General features: G+C 43.4%; 1 protein-coding gene across 1 annotated transcript in view; it reads left to right on the top strand.

Annotated features, from left to right (window-relative positions):
- The window catches only part of ITGA9 (integrin subunit alpha 9), a 227,338-nt gene that overhangs the window by 2,331 nt on the left and 210,241 nt on the right, over nucleotides 1–14,766 (top strand). The window contains exons 2-3 of the mRNA XM_033077526.1: nucleotides 7,474–7,601; nucleotides 8,837–8,943. Of these exons, the coding sequence (XP_032933417.1) occupies nucleotides 7,474–7,601; nucleotides 8,837–8,943 (235 nt within the window). The remainder of the gene's footprint in view (nucleotides 1–7,473; nucleotides 7,602–8,836; nucleotides 8,944–14,766) is intronic.

Genomic DNA, 14,766 nt, shown 5'->3' on the forward strand with positions numbered 1-14,766 from the left:
GGAAGTTGTTGCAATAATTTAACTTCAGACAGTGGTATTTTGGGCATTGAAGGCTTGGTGAATTTAGCACTATGTGAGCCTGCAAAAATGTGATTGCTCGTATCTGAGGCTGATAGGAATCCTGCCCATCTAAAGTTTTTAATATGTTAATATGCTCTCAAGCATTTGAAAGTATTCAGGGAACTTTTGCTCTTTATTGCTTGTGGGCCTGATACTCACCTAATGTACTTTTGATCATGAGAGCTGTTTTGTTTTTGGTAGCTTTGTCTGTGTGCTGGTGTGTGTGAACATAATTTTGTGTGAGTGTGTGTGTGTACATATGTATGGTCACCAATTCATATTAAGATGGTATCTCTCATAACCACATCTTCCATGTTTCAACTCTCTTTTCCAAGACCACAAAGGCACCTGTCTGTATTGCCTACCTTCGGCCTATAGGTTTCCAGTAAACTGGTTCAGGGTTTGGGGATCCTTTCACGCTTTATATGAGCCAAATATTCATGTAGAATGAAAAATTGCGGGGGATTGGGGTGAGATATTTGATATGAAATCTTACATTAGATAAATGTGAATAGTGAGGCCGCTGCACACAGAAATTATAATGGAATATGGGTGTTCAGCCACCACTACAGTAGCAGAGCAAGTCAGTGCCCTTGATGTTTTCTGCAATAGTTGATAACAATGATGGTTCCATTGAACTGGTTTTTGCACATTTTCTTGCCTCAATAAAGGTTTCTCAACACAGATGTGCTGAGATTATTGCATTTCTGACAATGTCTGCTTTTCCTCCCTTAAGTGGGTTTTATGACTGTAAATCTTGACAGGTTTACTCAGTTACCCATCACTGCCATTTTCAGCAAGAAACCAGGTGGCTGGTTGCATTTGGAGCAGGGACAAGCTAAAGTGCTTCCGGTCTCTGAATATAATTTTGAAACTTGGAGTAAGGGCTCAAAAAAACCACCAAGAAATGACCCTAGACAATTAAAAAAGAATTTTTTTTCCCCCCCAAATAAAAGGTGTTAACACTTTGGAATCTCTGATTCTTCTTTTTAAAATTGAATGTTGCTTTATTCTCTCTCCCCTCCCTATGACCTCTTGCTGACACCCTCAAATCTCTCAGCAAGACAAGAGTGACCATTTCATCTTGTGTGGCAAAATGATCTGGCATGAAAAAGTAATGAAGTCAGTTTAGTTGCATGGTGTCCTGCTGTGAGTTTTACAATAAAAAATGAGTCTGGTTTCTGTGCTGTTGCATCATTCCTTCAGCCCTGCTCTTTGCTGGTTTGCACTGCTGGTGAAATAATGAAGGTTGATCTGCATCTTGGGCTGGTCGATCTGTGTTGTTAGCATGTCATGTAAACTTGTGTGCCATCAGATGGAATTGATCCAAAATTGGATGGAACAAACTTTCTAATACACTTTGAAACATTAGAAAGCAGGCATTCTTTATCTGTGCAGGACACGCAGCTGATCTTCTTGCTCTGCATATGTTGAGAGAATTCACAGCAAGACGCTTATCATAAACATTATCATTAAAATGTGTTTCTTATCTAATACATAAACATCACTTTCCTAGAACTATTTTACATACGTCTGCCTCCTTCTCAAAATCCTTTTATGGTTCTGGAAGTTTATTAAGAGGGGTCTGTGGTGGTTGTATGCACTGAATACTTCAACATTGAAGGTGACCTTTCCTTGAACTTTTTATTTGGGCACTTGCTATTGCTTCTTGTTACATAACTTGCCCAAACAAACACTGTAGGTCTCTTCATCTGTTTCTCCACTGGTTCCAGTCACATTTATCATCCTATTTATGTGCCTTTATGTCTTCTCTTTTTTTGCCAGCTTAGTTTTTTAAGCTCTATTCAGCAACCTTAGGGGCACTGAAAATTTTTATTCACTGTTACTTATCAAAGGTATGGGAACAGAGTCACCCAATGGAGGCTGGATGTTGTGTGCATAGCACACAGTGCATGTAGCAAGCAGAGACATTGTAGATCCTGCCATGGAATTTTGAGGAACCTGAGCTTGCTGATCCATTGGCCATGGATCATTCAGCCCTCCTGCTTCTTGCTCTGTGTGTAATGGATGAAACACAGGGTTTTATTTCAAGCAACTGGGGTTATTTTGCAAGTAACTGAGACCTTTCTAAAAGAGACAAACTCAGCTGGGATATGATGGTAGGGCACCCCTCACTGGTATTGCTTTTGAAATGAGCTGTGGTATGTGAGGATATTTAAAGATCTTTTTCCTCTGCCACTTAACATTGCAGTGAGGTGAGGTACCTACAGCCTTCAACCATTAAACTATGATTGTCTAATCACTGCTGACGTGCTGTAGACTGATGCTTAATGTGCCTGGCATCTCTCCAGCCATCGGTCAGCTCTGCACTTTTGCTCACTCTTCCTTCTGTTAAATGCAGCACTTAATTTCCAAATCTGTATATCCTGAGGGTCAATCACCAGGGAAGTAATCGTTAGTGTTCTTCAGGAAGTAATTTTAAGGAGGTGTGAATTTCTCTGTGGCCAAGAAAGCTTCTTGTCATCCAATGAAATTGGTTGCTGCAACTCCTCCAGTGGGATGGTTTCTGACCATGCAACTGCAGTTTCTTCAATGCAGATGAAGATGCTTGTCCTTGATCGTGTGAGAATGAATGCAAGAAGAGAAAGTTAAGTGGCATTTTTGCTTAATGCTTCCTATTTTGGTTTAAACCCCTATACTTTTTTTCACAGAGCCAGTGGGATGAGGCTGTTGCTTATAGATTTCTGTACACCTGAAGGAAAATTGCTAAAATGGCCCTAAATTCCCTTCCTCCCATTCTTGGTTCTTTTACTTTCTGCGTAGAAAGTAGCCTCTTTCTCTTGAAGGGGTTTCCCCTTCAAGGTGTCTTCTTGCAGCTACTCATTAATATTCTGGGGGCTTCCCATGGAATAGTATGGTTGTGGTAAGAACCTGCACTCATCAGTAATCTCTGCAGAGAATACTATTCACATAGTAAACCTTTTGGCAAAAGGCTGGAGAAGTGCTGGTGCTTGCTTGCCAACAGCCCAAGTAGTCATATAACAGCATTGGAAATCTGTACTGCAAAAATCACTCATTTTAAACAAATGCTGATTAAACTATTTGGAGTATGTTGGAAAGTTGTACTTCTTCTAGCTGTATTTATATCTTCTGTGTTTATGCCAGGCAAGACTCCATAGCACTGAAATGAGAGAAGACTATTAGACTCTAAGGGTTTGTGTTTCTGATTTGATATAGTAACAGAGAAAAAACACTTTCTCTGATTGCAGTGCTGTTTCATAGACATTGCAAAAGATTTCAAAGGTGTTTTAAATGTGTAGAGGAGATAGAAAACAGGTGGGTTTTTTTTCTCCAGGAGTCCCGAAATATTTAGATGGAAATGAATTGTCTATCCAGGTCTGCTGAAAAGTGTCATGGTAGTTAAATGGGTGACTTCCTTACAACAGTTAAGGCATTATCTACAGAAGCTAGTGAAAGAGTAAGCAAGTCTTTTTGTTGACAAATAGTCCAGTCTCAAACCTTTGAATAAAATTCAAATATTTGGTATGTAACAAATACCAACCAAAAAGCATGTTAACCAACAGAAAGCCTCCCATTTCCCTGAAGGTGACCATCATAGGGCATGGGTGAGCACAGATCATGCCAGATGAAACAGTAGCTCTGCAAAGGTTTCAACTGCTGAGTTTTAGGTCCAAGAGTGAAAGAATGAGACAAGATCATAAGATGACAAAGTGTGTGCTGATTCAAATGTGAATTTGCAAATTCAAATTTGAATGCATGGACATTCAGGACAATTCAAAATAAATTTGCCATTGGCACATGTCACTGGCTGCTTCTTTCTGCTCAGCCCACATGAAGAAATGGCAATGAGTGTTTTCTTTTTGAAAGGTGTAATTGCTCAAGACAGTACAGTAATTTCACGACTACAAGGCGCACCCTTTTGAATAAAATTTTCTCCCGAACCCAGAAGTGCACCTTATAGTCCAGTGCACCTTCTATGATGTACAAAGTTGCAACATTTGCTACTCCGGAAGTGCGAGCCGCAATGGGGGGGCGGTGCCGTGGGAGCGCCGAGTCGCGAGGGGCGTGCGGGACCGGGCGGCCACGGCCGGCAGGAGCCGCACGGGGAGGGAGGGAGCCAGCGCCGGCCCTGACCTCCACGCGGGGAGAGAGGGAGGGGGCGCGGGTCCCGCGTGAGCCATGCAGGGAGAGAGCGTAGCAGCACCGCCCCGGCCCTGTGTGTGCCGCGTGGGTAGACAGCGGGGCTCCACCCTGACCCGTGCGTGCTGCGCGGGGAGAGAACGGCGCTGCCCCAGCCCCATACGTGCTGCGCGGGTAGAGAGCAGAGTGCCACCACGCCGGCCCCTTGCATGCCGCGCGGGGAGAGAGCACTGCTGCCCTGGCCCTGTATGTGCTGCGTGGGTAGAGAGTGGCGCTGCCCTGGCCCGGTGTGTGCTGCGTGGGTAGAGAGCGGTGCTGCCCCAGCCCCGTGCGTGCCGCGTGGGTAGAGAGCGGCGCTGCCCTGGCCCCGTGCGAGCCACGCAGGGAGAGAGTGGAGCAGCGCCGGCCCCGACCGCTCCGCAGGCAGAGAGGAAAGTGCTGCCGCTGGCCCGGCGCAAGCCGCATGGGGAAGGCAGTAGTGGGCGACCACAGAAACCGCGAGTTGCGGTCACCCCGAGCCAACCCAGACCACAGGCAGCCCTGAGCCACCCCGGACCGCTGTGAGCCACGGCCACCTCGAGCCCCGCCTTGCCAGCTGGTGCCGCGGGCAGGTAGGAATGCTGAGGCTCACGGCACGGGGAGGGCGCCTGGGACTGCATTTAAAGGCTACGCCAATCTGTGAAAAATGTTTTTCGCAAATTGAGCACGTGCCAGTAAACCCACGATGGCGCGATTCTGTTACTAATTCGTTACTTTGTTGTGTGCTGCGCGACTCCTCGCTGCAAAAGAAAAGTGTGCCTTATAGTCCGGTGCACCTTATGGTCGTGAAATTACTGTAATATTATCTGTGCCAGTAGCCTACTCAAATTGTTAATTAGCAATTTTCCCCATCAATCTTTTAAAACAGAGGTGCAAAGTCTTTGTAATTTAGGCTCCATTGTCTCTGCTTTTCATGTTGCAACCCAAGGTATCTTGTGCATGAGTTGCTAAATCATGTTTGGTTTCCTTAGGTTAGAGCAGAACCTCTTTTAAACTGGAGCTCTGTGTGACCTGTGTAGTCTTGTTGTTATAATGGGTCATAGAAACATGGTATTTCCTTTTGCAGTTTGAACCTGTAACTCTTTAAGCTAGTAATGTTTATTTTTGTTAGACCTCATGAATGTCAATAAGTGAATGTTATGCATTCATTGCCTGTTTAAATAAAATGACTGGCATTTGATTTTTATATCTGCCGCTTAGTAGGATTTCCATTTAGAGCTATTTTTCAAGCTCCTTTGCACTTGCTCCCCAAGTGTGCAGCCTTTGTAGGCTTTAGCAATTTAAGTATTTCGGATATTAATTCTCCCCACTTGTGAAAGCATGGTATATTTTAGTGCAAGAATGCGATTCCATCAGAATTCTCTAAATGAAACAGTTTAGCCTATAAAACCTCAGAGAAAATGGTCACCTAACACAGAGGTTTCTCATATTTTTGTAAATGTATCAAGTGCCAGAGGACAGTTTTGTTGCATCCTGGGCAGTGTGTCAGGGGTGGAGGTGTGCTCCTGTTGTGTATAGATGAGGCTCTGATGCAGGAGAAGCTCTTCCAAATGACTCAAGTTGGCCCTGGACAAGTGCTACCGCATCCGAGGCTTACCCCGCTCTTAGTAACTTTAGCAGGGCAAGCCTGGGACAATAGCATGAAGAACTAGGGTTAAAAGATATAAAGAGGCTCTTTCTCCCAGGGGTTTCCTTGGTTTATTTCTTCATGGCTTCCAGGGGGCAAAGAGGAAATTTCCCAAAGACCAGGATCTTTTGTAGGGTCAGGAAAAGAGGGGGAGGGGAAAGTTGGCTTCCTGCCAGTAGGGTAGCAGAGGGGCATACAGGGACAGTCCATAGATTTACAGAGGTCACAGGAATTAAGGGCCATACCATTCTTAATACATCATGGATAGTGGGTTACAACAGACAAGTGCATGCCTTGTGCCTTGGGTCTCCCTGTGTGTGCAGGGATGGTGATGATGAGTGGTGATTGGCATGGAACTTTAGATTGGAGGGTGAGGGAGAAGTTGTTTGAAACAGGGAAAGCATCCATTTTGGGGTTGGTGCTGGGCTGTCCATCTGTGAGTGGGAGAGTTGTGTATGCAGACTGACTTTGCACCAGTAGCTCTTCAGTGGCTAAACCAAGACCAGTGTCTCCTTGGTCAGCTGCTGCCTCCCAGGTAGCAGCCTGGGTCTGCACAGGGACTTCTGGAGTGTTAGCTTTTTAGAGATGGTCACTCTTAGTTCCAGTCCTCGGCTTAACTTTAGTGAGGATTTTTTCCATTCAGAAGCTGTCATGTGTGACAGCACCAGAGAATTGCAGAGCTGTTACTTGGCTACCTGGTGCTCCCCGCTGCCCTCCTTCTGCTTAACCTCCCTCCTCCTCCTCCTCTTCACCTGCCCAGGTCTGGGGTCACAACCACTTGAGAAAGATTGTGCTTTTAATGAGGAGACAGTGAAAGGACTCCTTTAATTCTTGTGCTTCCCCTGTAATCGTCCTCAAAAAGCATCCCTTAGGGCATGAGAAGATAGAAGCCCAGTTGCTAAAGAGTTTAACTAGATCCTAACACAAGTGATTAAAAAGTACTGACAGCCTTTTTTCCAAGGGTGACCCTATGGTCAGAGCAGGCCATTGCTGCTTCCCAGATGCACTAGATCTCGTGTGGGATAAATGGTCCAGGTAAAGTCTTCACAGCCTTAAAGATAAATGTTGGTTGGTAGCAATGTATTGTGGAAGATATTTGCTTGTATTGTTGGTTTGATTTTTTGCTGTTGTTTTTTTAAGATGTAATCAGGTAAAATGTTCTGAGAATGGGGTGCCTTGGCTTTTCTAAACAAGTTTACAAATCTTGGGCAGACTGGCAAGAATGCAGCCAGCAGGAGGTTCAGATTTTGTCTGCTTGTGGGTGTATCAGTTCTGGTTTGATAGGGATGTAGCTAAAACTGAGGAAAAATGGGTGCAGATGCTTTTCTCCATCCTAATGCTTTCCTAAATGCTTTTGGGAGGTGTGTGGTGAGGGTGTGTCACTTTAAATGTGGTACAATCCTAATGGGAATTCAATTTGTTAAAAATATTTGTGCCTTCACTGTGGAGAAATGCCTTTATTGTGTGATGTTATCAATTTGTGAATCAGTGTCATTGTTTTACAAGGTTGTTGAGAAAGGTGCTTTTGCTTGTGAAGCTCTGGCAATGTGAGCCTTGGTGGTGTTTGTTGGCTTTTTCCTTTCCTCCTGAAATTAATCACTTGTTGCTTTGCTTTTGGTTTCCAGGGTCTTGGTTGGTGCTCCCAAGGCAGAATCTAAATACAGCACCTCTGTTCAGTCTCCAGGAGCAGTGTTTAAATGTCGAGTCCATACCAACCCTGACAGAAGATGCACAGAGCTGGATATGGGGAGAGGTGGGTAGTTATGATGTTGGGACAGCTGGAGGCAACCAAAAAAATCCAAACCATGTGGCTAGCAGTCCTGCTGCCAGCTTCAAATTGGCCCTGAAATACTGAGAGGGAGCCCTCAGCCTTTCCTGATGGATTCTGAGCACTACTAGCAGAAGTGTCATATTCTCTTCAGCATTACAAAACAACATCCCACTTGTGCTGGTGTCCTCCTAGTGACCTTGCTTACTCTTTCCAGGGAGTAACCAGGTAAATGTGGATTTTTACCTGCTTAACCCAAGCTTCTGTCTTTTCTTCACCTGCTTCAGTGTGACTTTTCAGCATATTGGTGGCTATCTAAGAGTTTTGGGGTGCTACAGCCTATTCCAGGCAGTGCTGAAGTAAGAGTACATGAGATGACCCCAGGCAGTGCAGTGATGGCCTCATGATATGTGATGTTGTTAGTAATGTGGTGATCTGTGGGTTCACTCATAATGCAGAAAATAATTCCTTGAGTTTACTTTTTGTACTAAAGCTGTCTCAGTGAGACCACTTGTATGCCATTGAATGAGATCAGGGTTGACTTCAGTTACCTGATGAGCTGTCTGAGGCGGGGAAAGGTGGAGGCCTCAAGTAAAATTATGATCTCAAAACTTCCTGCTGAATAATGATGGTAAAGATTAAAGCATTTTAGTATTTTGGTTTTCTTGGTGACATGTTGCTTTCTCTGACTATAAAAAAAGGCATTGTTCATCTTTTCATACTTACACTAAGTAGAATTTCTGTTTATGAAACTTTCATGTGTTAAACCAGTGTTCTGGCTGAGTGGTGTGTCCTCTCCCAGATTGTAAATTGTCATGGATTCATGAGTGCTGCCTGATAGGACCACATATTTCAGCCTCATTTTTTTTCGAGTGCCCTGATCTCACTTTTAAGATTGCATTCTGGAGACAATCTGATACCTCTCCCATTGACTTGATGGTTTGATGGTTTACTTAAGTGGAGCTGTGGACGTAGTGTGGTAGCTGCTGCCTGTTGGGAACAAGATCTGTCCTCAGCTGTTTGTGTGTATGGTGCCACTTAAGAGAGAGAAGATTGCCCCAGTTAATGCATTCAAGAACTAATAAATAACCAGGATGCAGGGAGAAAGAAAAGCATCATCAGATGTTTGATGGGCGATCTCTTTTCTTGTTAGGATTCTTTGGTAAGTATTTAAAACTCATGTCTCCTTGCCTTGCTACCTTTCCTTTTTTTTTCTGTAGGCAATTCTCGGGGCATGCTCTGTGGAAAGACCTGTAAAGAAGACAGAGATGATGAATGGATGGGTGTGAGCCTAGCTAGACAGCCAAAGGCTGGTGGAAGTGTGCTGGTAAGTCCATACTATCTTTGATCTCATTAAGACGTAGCAGCTGCCTGACTAAGCACATCAGGATTATGTTTGGCAGTGTCTGAAGGAGTCCATAGTAAGAGGCAGCAGATTCTGTAGTCCCTTTCTGTAAGCAGAAGTGAGCCCCAGCCAGAAGACATGATTTATAGAGGGAGGATTCCAAGCCATCACACCTGGCTTGTGTCAGCCAAGGATTTCCTCCTAAATCTGAGGGTTTATATCTTTGAACCATCTAATACCTTTGAATAAATACAATTTGTCTGGGAGGTATTCTACTAATTTTATCTTTTTGTAGTTTGCCAATGTTTATGTAGGAAATATGAAAGCATACATTTTCCTTGAGCATATGAATTGCATCTCAAAACTTAGAAGGAAAAAATGTAAATTGCTCTTTGTGGCCATATTATTCATTTTTCTATGTTAATTTCCATTTAACAAGGTAAAAGAGTTGCCAATAGAGACGTCTTAATTGTGTGTGGATTGACTTCTTGTCTTCAGTGTGTTTACTGTGCACACAGACAGGACAAGGATGGCAGATGCTATCCTTAGTATGTGCGATATTTCTTTGTGAAACTTTCCCTGTGATACTGTGAAGAGTACTGGCCAAAACTCTTTCTAGAATGAATGGGTATTTTGCATTATTAATAATTGCCTGTATATGCATCCATGGTTGGGTTCTGACTGTCTACCTGAGTGAGTGTGTCTGCAGAGAAGTTATCAGAAATAAAAATAAATTTGCAGCAAAATGTTGTGCAAATTGTATGTGGCAGGGAAATGTCAAGGTTGTATCAGGGTAACACTGACAGCAGTCTAATTCTAAGCAGCACTGTTTGGGAGTAGGAAACTTTCAGTTGGCCCCATCTTTCCATTGATATGGAGGACTGCCCTTGTATGTAACATCAAACTGTCAAAAAGCTGCTGGTGAGAGAGATCTTGTGCAGTGATTACTGTACTGGTCGCCGTAAAAGGCAAGAGGACAAACCTGCTTCCCTCAGCCTTATTTTAATATGTGCTTAGAGTGCAGGTGTTATGCCCTAAATCCGTGTGCACTGACTTCCCCATGGGAGAGCGGATAGGTTTGATACCTTTCTGTCACAGTACTGTGATATTTTTTCCCCTCATCTCTCTTGGTAGATACCTTGTTAGTGTGATAGGGGCTGCCTTTATTTTTCTTGGATGTTTCAAACATGTTCAGGACTAGAGGAGGAGGGGAGAACAGAGGACAAAATTGAAGCATTCATGCTAGTGCAAGCAATTCATATTTTCAAGGTGTATCCTGAGTTGTATGTGTGCTCAATTGTGTGTGACAGCTGAGGAGTAACTTGCGTTGTTCAGGATAACACTACCCTTGAGAGAGAGCATCCTTTTCATTGTCCAGTCATCAGGCTGAAAGAGACAGATTCATCCTAATTAATTTTTATAAGGTTGGTCATACATTTTTTTCAGTCAACTCTAAATTTCCTGTCAAAATTAAGAATATCAGTTAAGTTAAAGAATAAAAATATCAGGTTTGTCTGTTTTGGTTCAAAGGGGAACAGATTGCAGCTGATGCTTGGGGGACACCTCCCTAGACAGAAGCAGTAATTGAAGGGAGTGCTGGTGGGGTAAAAAGCCAAGCAGCTGCCAAGCTGTGTGCTGGCTGGCTGAATGGAGTCTACAAGGGTGAGAGACATGGGTGGTCTTGGATTAGGGCTGAGGGGGTGGACCTTGGATTAGGGCACACATAAAGCAGGTTAAAAGTGAAATGTAGGTAAAGTAAAATACACAGATGGTGATATGCTTGTATCAGTTTAGGCTGGTAAAATGTCTCCACAAGTGACACTGATTTCAAACAATCCTAATCCAACCATCTGACAAGATTATGCTGCCCTTTTACAAGTGGATCATGTCAGATGCTGGAGAATACTTATTTATATAATTCTCATTACTATTTATCACCAAAGTCTTAAACTACTAATTATACGTCTGTGTGTAAATAGTCTGAAATTAATGTATACAGGTTCCTTTGTGGAAGGAAATTACCTGGATGTTTCAGGTCATTGTTACTCTCTGTTTTTAGAACTTTTTACTGAAAAAGATTTGTGATTTTTCCCACAGATGGTTTTCAATACACATGCTCTTCTAATTTTAAGGATTAGCATTTCTTTAAAATGTAGCTTTTCTTTGAAGCCCATTTGAAAAATTGGTGTTCTGAGAAGATGTCTGAATATGTGCTTATAGCTGTACTTGCCATTTTTTTTTTGTAATTGCTAGATGTGTTTCTTTAGTTAGGAGAGTGTTGTCTATATTGCCAGACATTATAGCTCTATTTACTGCATCTCTTCCAGGGATTCCTTTAAGTCAGAGTAATATCTTTCTGGTCAGTAGTCCTGGATGGATTTTTAAATTTTTTTTTTCCATAAACAAGTATAGTTGCCTATGTGAAATAGTCATTCTCTTCACATCCTGTTGGGTTAACTTGTCCCACACTTTAACTGTGGGTTATATAAGGAAGTTGTAACTTTTGCATTGTAGCTGCCTAGTGGCCTGAATTTTCTTATCAGCCTTTCCCAGTTGCCTGATAAGAGTATGAGCTTCAGTGGCAAGGGGCAGTAGGGAAGGTGAGGAGCATGCCAGAGGGCTTTTGCTGGTATTTGGTAAAATGTGGATTGTGTTTGAGCTCATATTGTGCCATGATGTTACTAAACCAGAATTTGATGCTTGTATGATGGATTAAGTAGTAAAGCATCAAACAGTGAAGATAGAAACAAATGTAGGAGTAAGATTAAATAAGAAAGCTTCTTGTCCTTGGATATACTATCAATCAGTCTGCATTAATCGCAGTACTGCAATAATACATGTGAGATTGCCCACTCTTGCCAAACTGAAACAGTAAAATTCCTCCTTTTACTTTTGTTGGCAGAAGAACCAGGGACAGTGCATTGTGATTTGGAGATAAGCCATGTCCTTCAGTCTTACTCTTCCTAAATACCTGCCACTTCTGTCACTGTGTTGCTCTTCCTGTGGAGCAAAGCCCGTGGTGTTTTGCACAATGTGCAAAAGAGCCGAGTGTCAGCAGTTCTGAAATGGCCTATTCACTGAGTTGTGGAAATGCAGTGTCGGCCATCAATAGATATCTCATCTTGCTTTGCTCAGGAGCATTTTATTTTGCTTCAGGGGTTTGCATAATTCCTCCCCTGTTCTGTAGTAGAGCTGGAACCTGTACCCCAGCAGCAGCCGCTGAGCACCAAAGTATGCTGATGGTTTCCTTATTGCACAGGGACCTGCCTATAGCTTGCATATAAAATAGGGTGCATAGGCTGTCACTTGTTTGCAATTGCCTCAAATACAGGTGGTTCGGTTCTGTTCCAAAGACCTCTTCAGACATGTGCCATTGCTGCCAGAGAAGGAGGCCTGTAGCCGCATTGCCTTGCCTTGGCAACATTGAATGGTACAGCAATGACAGTGAACTGTAATCAGCCCTAAATGCTTTTGGGAAGACAGAAAAACCAAAATCAGATGTGTTGTGGCAGGGAGGCAAATGTACTGGTTGTCTGTCTGCAGATAAATGAGATTTGAGAAGGAAGAAGAGCTGCTGGATTCCTATCCATTGTGAAAATGTCGAATTCTGTAGCTGTGGCACAGGGAAGTCTGGGGAAGCGCTGACTCAGGTAACCAAAGAGGGTTCATCCCTTGAAGGTTTGCAGACTAAGGCAGTCAGTGGTGAACTATAGTGTGCCTAAATACATATTGTGATGAAGGTACAGGAAAGTGGTCATTAACCCAATACTTAACAGATTGGTTTGTTTGCCCAGAATTTCTTGACTGAGCCCGTAGCCTCCAGTCGATTTTGAACATACTTCTTACCAGCAGCAACTTTTTCTCTCCTTATATTGTTTTGTATTTCTTGGCCTCTGCACCTCACTCCTGAGCAAAGCCTCCTGCTTTGTGATGAAATGCTGCTACTCTTTGTGACTCCATTGTTTGTACTCTTCCAAGAGATTAGTAGGTTAATTTATGTGTCTTGCAGTTTCTGAAATGTAAAGTATCAAGGAATTTATAATACCACAATTATTTCTCTTTCAAAAAGTTAAAAAAACCCCTCTTGGTCTGTTTCCAGTTTGAGTTTATATCCAGAGTTGGGATTGACTAGACTGCTGCTGTGATGGTATGTGTCATTGTCTCTGCAAGGGTTGTGTGTGTGTATATTTGTGCTCACAGCACAGATCCATCAGGAGAGAAACTATTTCCTGGTTTTGCTGAAAATGGGCGTTTCACATGTTGGTTGTCTGTTGCTGTCAAATTCTGAATGAGTAGTGCCTGGGGATGGAAATTGTGACTGAGACTTCTTAAAGTGCATACAGGAGTCTCCAAAGCTGCTTGTTGTACTTCTCACATGCATTTGGCTGTGGAGCAGAGTGCCCTCAGAAGGATTCCTTGCATCACAGGTGGCAGCCTGCAGCATGCAGTGTGGTGCAAAACTTTCTGCAGCCCCCAGAGCCCCTCACTGTCCCTCTGTGATAGCCATGTATGGAAATATGTGTCTCTCCTTGAGCACAGGAAATTAGGAAAGCAATAAATATCAAACTCCAAATGCAGCACTGCTAACAGTAGACCAGGTTTTGCACAACTGATTTTGCTCTTTAAGAGTAGTATTATGTCTTTCTGGACATAAGTACAGTAATTTCACAATTACAAGCCACACCTAATTATAAGCCGCATGTGCGGGTGACGGCAACATTTCGTTCTTTGTCCATAAATAAGCCGCACCGGATTATAAGCCGCACTTCGTTTGCAGCGAGGATCCACGTGCAACTTTCACAAAGTTGCCAATTAGTAACAGAATCGTGGGATCATGGGGTTTACTGGCTCGGGGCCATGCGGGCCCGGCTCACGGCTGCCCCGTCACTGGGTCAGGGCATGCCTGCCACCGCCCAACGCCGCCCCTGTGGGGCGGCGGATTCATATTTCTGAGTTAGCAAATTTCTGAACTTTGTTCATATACTGGCCGCATCTGATTATAAGCTGCACTTCCGGTTTGGGACCAAATTTTTAGTCAAAATGGTGCGGCTTATATTCGTGAAATTACTGTATGTATATTGAAATCTATTGGTGGCTGGATTGAATTTTGAACTTCTCAGCAGCTGATACACTTCCCATGTCCTTTAGTGGAGAGGCGACACAACTGTGCCTGCTTTGAGTGGATATAATTTTTAGCAATGTTGAGATGCTCTGATGGGCAGCTCTGAGGTGCTGAGGCAGAAAAGTTGGGTAGCACACAGAAATGGAAGACAGAGAATATCCCATCTGGGGAGGATGGGGTCAAATATGGGATTTATGAAGGGGGTTTGATGCAAAGCCTCCAGAAAAGCTGAAGGTGTGTGGAAGAGATGATTTATAGCATGTAACCTTGCTCTGTTGGCATGAGGTTAAGCCTTAAACGATATAAATTGACACATCTACAGTGACTTCAGTATAGACTCAGGCCAGCTGGAGATATGGTCTGGCATGTGCCAAGCTCAAAGCCCTTGCTGTTTCACATTTCCTTTTCTTTTATTCCAAATAAATGCTGAGCAGAAGCCAGCTTGTGGTTTGGCTGGCAGCAATGCAGTGTTAGTTTTTGGAGCAAATGGGTTCTGAGAAGGTGTGAACCAGGCTCTACATGGCTTGCATGTGTGCCTGCGCACAGCAGTTGTACTGAGCAAGTGTCCTGGTGAGCCCTGCTTTTCAGGATGATCTCATCCTTCACTATAAAACTCTGCAGCTTGTCTGCACCTTGGCTAATGTTGCAACTCTTGTTGCTACAAAATCCTCAGCATTTTGAAT

Source organism: Catharus ustulatus, chromosome 1 (assembly GCF_009819885.2).
Source record: "Catharus ustulatus isolate bCatUst1 chromosome 1, bCatUst1.pri.v2, whole genome shotgun sequence".
Lineage (NCBI taxonomy): Eukaryota > Metazoa > Chordata > Aves > Passeriformes > Turdidae > Catharus > Catharus ustulatus.